At 46.6% G+C, this 9098-nt stretch overlaps 1 protein-coding gene across 1 annotated transcript; it reads left to right on the top strand.

The window, feature by feature from the left end:
- Positions 1–801: 801 nt before the first annotated feature.
- On the top strand, positions 802–7468 carry LOC105816235 (cytochrome c oxidase subunit 6B1). Its single transcript, XM_012651595.1, has 4 exons — positions 802–930; positions 2554–2670; positions 4448–4548; positions 7291–7468. The coding sequence occupies exons 2-4, from the start codon at positions 2565–2567 to the stop codon at positions 7342–7344; spliced, it is 261 nt and encodes an 86-aa protein (XP_012507049.1). The 5' UTR covers positions 802–930; positions 2554–2564; the 3' UTR covers positions 7345–7468.
- Positions 7469–9098: the final 1630 nt, after the last annotated feature.

Consider the following 9098-nt stretch of genomic DNA (forward strand, 5'->3'; position numbering starts at 1 on the left):
ATAGTCCAGGCGGAAAGCGATGGTGGCTTGATGCAGATGTGGCAGAGGAAGATTCTGGATATATTTTTAAAGCAGAACCAACAGGATTTCTTAATAGATCGGCTATGGCGTGTGAGAGAAAGGTAGGAGTCAAGGACAATTCTGTGACCAGAACGACAGAATTGTCATTTTCCCAGATGGAACAATTTCTGCCAGATCCTTCACAGACCCAAGCTTGAACTCCTAACTCCACCTCCCTGTGACGCAAGACTTTGGTTTTTGAGCCCTCGGCCACTCAAAACTTTGTTCCTTTGTGCCTTCCAGGTTTTGGAGAAAGATGGTAATGAGCAGGGAGGTGGAGTCTGAGCATTCCTCCTATCGTGACGAGTGACACCCGGGGCGAGATTGGTTTGTTTTCAGTCCCCTAACAATTGACCCCATAATAATTATGAGAGTGGGAATTTTTGTGTTTTGTGCAGCGATGTATTCTCAGCCCTTGTAGAAGAGCCTGACACAGAATAAAAGCTCAATAAATATTTCTTGCATGAATAAAAGTGCTTTCGCCGGAACATTTTCCCCACGCCCACCCTTCAGCCAGTCCCAGGATCTATAACTCTTACCCCAGGTAAAGATACGGAGGGGACGAGAAGCTGTCACCACAGGCGTCCTGAGCCCCTGTCAGAGTCATTGGAAGTGCCGCGCCAGCTCACGATTGGGCCGGGAGTGATGATGAACAAGCATTCAGCCCAATAGAAGGTCGGAGTTCTTTTGATGGGCGTGACCCGAATAGCTTCGCGGACCTCCTCCTCGTGGGCTCTCTAGCCGCGCGGAAGACTCACTATGCCCCGCCTCTCTCCGCTTCCGGCCGGCCTTAATTCCGCTTCCTGTCCGACGCTGGCGTCTTTGCCGAGGGTCACATTGAGCTACGAGGTGCAGCTGGGGTGTCTGTAGGTGAGTGTGGAGGGCTCTGGAACCTGGGACCCTAGCCTAGCGGGCTGTGGAACCCTGTCGTCCCCAAGAACGGGATGAGGCTTCCGGCCGGCGGCGTCGGGCCGCCCTGGGCCCTGGGGCCCTGTTCTGTTAGTAGAAATAGCTGGCGACTATATAGTTCTTCCTTAATGCCAGAAAACATTCCAGACAACTTATATTATAAGTATATTGTACTCATTTAGCTCTCCCACCAGCCCTATGAGGTAGGACCTGTGATTATCCCCGTTTGACAGTGAGGAAACTGAAGCTCGGAGATAACTAAGCGACTTAACCGAGGCAGCACCGCGGCCAGAATATGGACCCGGTAGTTTAGGGTACAGTGTTCTTAATCACCAGTCCACAGGCATGGCCTCCCGCGGCTTGCCTGGGCCGCAGCCTAGCTCCCTGGTGCTAGTCCATCCTCTCTCCGACTATGGAGGGGCGGCAGCGTCATCTCCGATCCACCCTCACCCTCAGATATGGGATCAGAATCTCGCCCATAACTGCTCTTCGGACTGCATCTGTGTCCCAGCAACTGGTGCTTTACGTTCCCACTCCCCACTTCTCCCTGCCCCCTCCCAAAGATTATTCTAGTGCCTCAGACCCCCACGATCACCTGGGACCCCTTGAATTTGACACTGGCCTGCGCTCCTCCGTATAGCCTCACGATTCCTTGGATTCTCCGGAATACAGGCGCTTACTATGTGTCACCTTTTCAGAGACGTTTTATTAAAGGCTTTTAAGCCTGGGTCTGCAGAGCTGATAGAATTCAAGGAGTGATAGTATTAATACTTGAATGGTATTAATACTCGATAGTATTAATACTTAAATCCATATTTTTACTAACCTCTAATTGAAAGGTAGCATTTCTTGCAGTTAGAAATGGAGACAACCACGTCAGTAGTATTAGCAACTGTGACTTTGTTAGCAATCAAAATCACGCATATTCTTACATCATATTATAGTTGCAAATGTCACAAAGTACCCTATCCATTCATGATTACTTCAAAATTGTTACTTAATAAACCTCAGCTAGATATAACTAATTTTCTTTGCGATCGCACGCAGTTTTTTAATGCATTTAAACATATTCTGACAAAGAGGTTTATGGGATTCATCAGCCCCCTGAGGAGTTTGTGGCACCAAAAAGATTTAGAACCTTTGCAATGTACGTTATGCCAGTAATTGAGGCAGCCCACCATTTGTATGCTGGATGACCTTGGGAAGTCACTTATGACACCCTGTCCCTTCCTTGTCTGTGCAATGGGGATAGTAATAGTTTTAGAGTGGCTGTAGGAGCGAAATGTGTATGTAGCCCAGCACCTTGGCATGTAGTAAGCACTCAGTGCATGTTTGCTGGTATTATTTTGGGACCAGGCAATTAAGGAGGTTGCCCCCAGCCCTGCTGTGATGTCCACACTCAGATGTATGGGTTGGCCCTGCCCCTCATCTCTGCGTGTGTGTTAAGAGTGAGGACACAGTAGTTTGTTCACACCCAGCACTTTCTGCTATGTCTGGGCCTCCCTCATTGGGCCTGGCTGATCTGACATCCCCGTTCTCAGGCTCCCCAGAACCCCTGCCAACACCCACTCCTTTTGCCTTCAGGAGTCAGCACCATGGCAGAAGACATCAAGACCAAAATCAAGAACTACAAGACTGCCCCTTTTGACAGCCGCTTCCCCAACCAGAACCAGACCAGGAACTGCTGGCAGAACTACCTAGGTAAGCAGTGCACGGTGATGGGGGAATGTGCACCCTCCCCTGCTCCCACCCCTCAAAACACTCACCTTTGCCTCCTCCTTGGGGACCCATCCATCCCAGCCTCCTACCTTTTATTCTGGACCTCACACCTCTGGTGGCCCATGCCCCTCATCACCACCTGTGTTCGGGTCTAGGCCAGGGTCACAAACTTTGGTTCCTACAATGATTTTTTTTAAAAGATGTATGTGTGTAATGTATAACAGACATAAAAGAGGTACATAAAATATGTACAACTCAATAAGTAATTCTAAATTGAGCCCTGTGTGCGGCCATAACTCATACAGAAAAATAGATATTGCCAGCGCTCCGCTCTCTCCTGCCTGCTTCGTGCCCTGTCTTGAACACAGCACCCTGCTGTCTCCACTAGAGATGTGACCCCACCGACTTAGGGTGATCACATTTTTACCCCACCGAGTTTAAGTTTGCCTCTTTGTGTGAACTTCATAAATACTGTATGTGTTCTTTTGTGTTTGGATTTCTGCATTCAACAGTTTTTGAGATTCACGTATGCTGTGGCAGGTAGTTTGCTCGTTTTCATTGCTGTGCAGTTTTCCACAATTTATTCACGGACACTCGTGTGATTTCCATTTGGGGTTCTTAAGAATGATGCCGCTATAAGTATTCTTATAAATGTAATTTTATGTCCATGTGCATGCTTTTGGCATTCTAAGGAATGTGCTCAGGAGTGGAATACCTGAAGCAATTTTTTTTTTTTTTTTTTTTTTTTGAGACAGAGTCTCACTGTGTTGCCTGGGCTAGAGTGCCGTGGTGTCAGCCTAGCTCACAGCAACCTCAAACTCTTGGGCTCAAGTGATCCTTCTGCCTCAGCCTCCCGAGAGCTGGGACTACAGGCATGCACCACCATGCCCGGCTAATTTTTTCTATATATTTTTAGTTGTCTAATTAGTTTCTTTCTAATTTTTAGTAGAGACGGGGTCTCGCTCTTGCTCAGGCTGGTTTCGAACTCCTGAGCTCAAACAATCCGCCCGCCTCAGCCTCCCAGAGAGCTAGGATTACAGGCGTGAGCCGCCGTGCCCGGCCAGCAATTTTTTTTTAATTGTGTACTTTTGTTTTTCTGAGACAGGATCTCACTCTGTCGCTTGGGGCTAGAGTGCAGTGATGTCATTGTAGCTCACAGCAACCTCAAATGGTTGGGTTCAAGCAATCCTCCTGCCTTAGCCTTCTGAGCAGCTGTGACTATAGGCCCTCCAGCACGCCTGGCTAATTTTGCTATTTTTAGTAGAGACGGGGTCTCACTCTTGCTCAGGCTGGTCTCAAACTCTTGAGCTCAAGTGATCCTCCCAGATCAGCTTCCCAGAGTGCTAGGGTTACAGGCGTGAGCTACCATGCCTGGCCTTCATTGTGTACTTTTAAAAACCAGATTATCCCCTTCTTGCCTTCCTCTTTAGGACTCAGCATCTTAGCATCGAGACCATCCTCCCTTCCCCTGTTTCTGGATTTCCGTGATCCCCACACGTGCCCCTTATGTTTCCCCATAAGTCCTGATCCCAGAATTTTCCAGTTGAACAGCAGTTTTCTAGGGGGTTGCAAAATCCATTTAGTGAGGTATGTTAGTCCTTGTTAGGACGCTTGTAAACTTTGGTTTCCTGTGTGTGTATATATTAATATATGTGTATATATAACTGAACATGAAGTCAGAAGTGTTTCTCACTGAGTTTTGATCAAAAATGTGTTCCAGCCATGGGTCTGGGCTGACCGTGAACCCCTTTGTTTACAGACTTCCACCGCTGCGAGAAGGCGATGACCGCTAAAGGGGGCGATGTCTCTGTGTGTGAATGGTACCGGCGTGTGTACAAGTCCCTCTGCCCCATATCCTGGGTATGCGCTCCACTGGGGCCCTTGGGATGCTGGGACGGGGTCTCAGCAGAGGGGAGTGCGGCGGGAGCTCATCTCTGAGGGAGGGAGAACAAGGCATCCCGCCGTCCGTGGGTTCAGGCCTTTTCTCCTTCCTAGAATTCCTTTCACCCTCCTTCCACCGACACCTCGCAGCCGGGCAGGGCTCTCAGCTCGGGTGACCAGGGTCATCTCACGGACTCTACAGATACATACTCGGTGCCTGGTCCCTGTCCCTGTGGGGCTCACAGTCCTGTGCAATCCTGTCCCTTTTTATTCTGAACATTTTCAAGTACACATAAAAGTAGAGAATAATTCAGCAACCCCAAATACATCCATCACCCACACTGAGTAGTTACTAAGATTTTTCCATGTTTTCTTCACGTATCCCTTTTCTTTTGCTTCTTTCCTTTGCTGAAGTATTCTAAAGCAGATCTCAGACACGTCGTTTCACCCCTGCCTACTTCAACCGGCACCTTTAAACGACAAGGGCGCAGTAAGGTAGTCCTACAACCCCAATGGGGTCGGACCATTTGTCAGTGTTTAATATTCTTGGCTGTGCCTCCTTTTTTTAATAAAGGATTTTTCTTTAGCGTTACCCTATTTCATCAAATCAGTAAGACATATTGAGAGATGTTTGAATATTTTTAAAAATTGTTGACAATAAATGGAATAAGCACGTTAATTTCAGAGATACTAGAACGAAAAACCATATGTCTTAGAATCAAAATACGATACTGTTGTGAAAGTAATAGTGCTTATTTACAAAAACTAAACAAATGGGAACTGTACAGTAAAATAGAAAGTGGAAGCCCTCTGTGCTCCCCGGTCCCTTCCCCTGAGACAATTGCTGTTAACTGATTGCATTTTTCTCTGTATAAATTTATCATACATAAGCGTGTGGAACTTTCGGTGTAAGAATGTTTTATACTGTGTATTCTGTTCTGTGACTTGCTTTAATTTAGCATGTCTAGGAGCCTTTTTTTTGGGGGGGGTATACAGAGTCTCCCTCTTTCGCCCCTGGCCAGAGTGCAGTGGTGTGATCTTAGCTCACTGTAACCTCAAACTCCTGTGCTCAAGAGATCCTCCTGCCTCAGCCTCCTGAGTAGCTGGGACTACAGGCACATGCCACCTTGCCTGGCTAATTTTTCTATTTTTTTTAGAGATGGGGTCTCACTCTTGCTCAGGCTGGTCTCAAATTCCTCACCTCAAGTGATCCTCCTGCCTTGGCCTCCCAAAGTGCTGGGATTACAGGCATGGGCCACTGCCTGTAAAAATTGGTCCAGTCACTTTTGAGGTCAAATTTGGCATGCTCTTTCAAAATGAAAAAAATTACATTCCTTTGACCTGGCAATCCCACATCAGGGCATCCTACAAAACTCCTCATGCCCAAGGATACCCACTGCAGAGCTGTTTATAACGGGGAACATTCAGAAACAACCCAAGTTAAGAAAATTATGATAAATTGATCTTGATAGCCTTTATGGAAAATGTGTTGATCTGCGTGACAGAATACAGAAAGAACTCATCAAGACATTTGGGAAAAAGCAAGTTGTAGGACAATTTATATAGTATGACTCAATTTGTATGTTTTTTTCAAACGGCACAAAGTATTTATGGTATGGGGGCTGGATGTAAATGAAACAGACATCTACAGGGTGGCACTCACTGTCACATCAAGTCAGATGTGCTAAAGCAACCATACGAAGTAGGTGTTATTGTCAGTGTCCTCATTTTACAGAACTGTAAACTGAGGCCCAGAAAGTTTGAGTAACTTGTCTGAGGTCACACAGCTAGGAAGTGACAGGGTGGGGGGTTCAGACGCAGTCTCCATTGTCCATGCTTTTATCTACTATTTCTAATATATGGCATGTAAATGTTGAGTGTGTGTGTGTATAAAAATATACATACTTGTAACCGCTGTAAGAAGGTCCCCAAAGAGCAGAGTGTTATTTTGGGCAGTGTTAATTTCATGCGGGGCCTCCCCCCGCCTTTTTTTTTTTTTTTAAGGCAGGGTTTTGCCCTGTCACCCAGGCTAGAGAGCAGTGACGTCATCATAACTCACTACAACCTCGAACTCCTGGGTTCAAGCAATTCTGCCTCAGCCTCCAAGTAACTAGGACTACAGGCGTGTGCCACCAGGCCTGGCTAATTTTTCTAGTTTTTTTAGAGATGAGGTCACACTCTTGCTCAGGCTGGTCTTGAACTCCTGCCCTCAAGCAATCTTCCCACTTTGGCCTCCCAAAGTGCTAGGATTACAGGCGTGAACCACCGCACCCGGCATCCCTTCATTTCTCACACTGTGCACACGTGTGATCAACAGTGGAATCGAGACTTGTATCGTTTGGCACCTTTTTGCACTTGACTATATATAGATCAGTCACATTTTTTCACAGCTGCTTAGAATTCCATCTTTCTCCCGTTCTGACAGACGGCATAGGTTGACTCTGGGGTTCCTGAAGCAGGGCACAGCTGTACTCTTGAAGCTCTCTGCAGTGAGCCTGGGATTTTTCTGCCCAATACTGTCCTCGCCAGTATGTCAGCTCATTCGTGACGGTGATTTTTGTCTTTTTGAGTCACTGCTGATTTCCTGGCTCCTCGAATAGTGGTAGACACACGGCAGGTACCTGTGGTTATTTGTCAACTGGACAGGTTGGCAAAGCGAGAAAGACAAATCCATCCGGTTACCCCATAGAGAGGGGAGTAACGCTGTCTGTCTGTCCACAGGTCTCAGCCTGGGACGACCGCCGGGCAGAAGGCACGTTTCCTGGGAAGATCTGAACTGGCTGCACCCCACCTCTGTCCTTCTCCCAGGGTAGCAAAGGGAGACTTGAGTACATGGTGATCCCCCCATGAGCCTGAATCACGACTTAACTACTAATAAAAACTCGTTGGAAAAGTGTAAGACAGTGTGTATGTAAAAGAGCTGGACAGCTGGGTGAGAAGCTGGGGTGGAATCAGTACCTTAACCAAAAACGGGGCTCGGAGTGATTATCTTTTCTGTTTTGTTTTTGCTTATTTAATTTTATTGAACTTTGACCACCTCCTCTGTGCCAGTCAGTAGAGTCGGTGATTACGCGGAATAGCCTCAAGTCTCTACATGCGCTAAAATTGATCTGTTTCTTGCCCTTAGCATCTGTGTTGTTTTTCACTTACGTGTAATTTTTGAGCCATATGTAAACAGTATAATTAACAACTCCTATGTACCCCCCACCTAGCTTCAACAATTATCAACAGAGAACTAATCCATTTCATCTCTAACTACCACTCTCCCCCACAGATAATTTTAAAGCAAATCCGGGAGATTGTATTTTATCCAAAAATATGTAACTATATATCTCTTACAGATACAGACTTTTTCATACATAATTGCACTACCGTTATTACACCTGAGAAATTAACAATAAATTCTTAATGCCTAAAAAGCAATCTCCTGCCCCATGTGTAATTTCTTCCTGTGTTCTGGGAGAAATTACAAACTTCATGTTGATCATGATGATGGTTGGAAGTCACTTTAAGAATGCCAGATTAAGAACTGTTCTTTTAGGATGTCCCCAAAGGAAGTGCCACACAATAACAGTCCAGAATATCTCCCGCCAAACTTGTCAGCAGGGGACTGAGAGCATGACCAGCTGAAGCACCATCTCGTGGCTGAGTTGGTGTGTTCTCAAGACTTCTTAAATGGCTGTGTGACAGACTGCTGAGCAGAGGTGATTCGTTTGTTGAGGGAGACGGCCTTAGGGAGGGATCTCCTGAAATGGCTGTCCATAAGGACGAGGGCCTGCAAACTGGGGACTTGTGCGTGCATGGGGACCGTGAGGGACTGGAGAAGCTTATGGCACGCATTGCAACACAGTGAACATTTCAAATGAGAAAGTAGGATGTCCAGTGAAAAGTCAAGGCATAGGACTCTCCTGACGCCAGCTGCCTGGGAGCTGCCACCAGTAGCAGTTTCCTGCATTTTCCTCCAGAGACAGTCCACACATCTAGAAGTATTTGTAAATATTTTGATTTGATAAAGATTTGCTGTGGCTCCCCAGTTTCCTCTCTGATCGACCAGTTCTGTTTGCTCCCTGGCCTCTTCATTGTGGCAGAAACTATGTGAGCAGATGAGACTTTTCAACACACCCGGCTGGCTCCAGCCTCAGGTCCTTTGCACTTGCTGTTTGCTTGGTCTGGAAGGTTTTCCCACCAGCTTTCCACACGCTCACTCCCTCACCACGTTCAGGCCTTCACTCAACTAAAACTCAGCAAGGCCTCCCCCACCACGCGACCTACGGCTTCAACTACCCCCTCCCACGCCTGCCCCTAACTTTCCAAATGTTTTACTTATCCTTGATCATTGCCCTCTACTGGAATGTGATTTCCATGGGGGCAGGGATTTCTTAATATGTGTATAATTTCCCCTTTCGACATTTTGTTATAACAATTTTCAAGCATACAGAAAAAGTGGACAAATAGTGCAGTGATCGCCCTGATATCCACCTTAGGTTTAACAATTACTAACATTTTGTCATACTTTGTGTGCACACATT

The sequence above is a fragment of the Propithecus coquereli genome, unplaced genomic scaffold (genome assembly GCF_000956105.1).
Source record: "Propithecus coquereli isolate 6110/MARCELLA unplaced genomic scaffold, Pcoq_1.0 Scaffold358, whole genome shotgun sequence".
NCBI classification, from domain to species: Eukaryota; Metazoa; Chordata; class Mammalia; order Primates; family Indriidae; genus Propithecus; species Propithecus coquereli.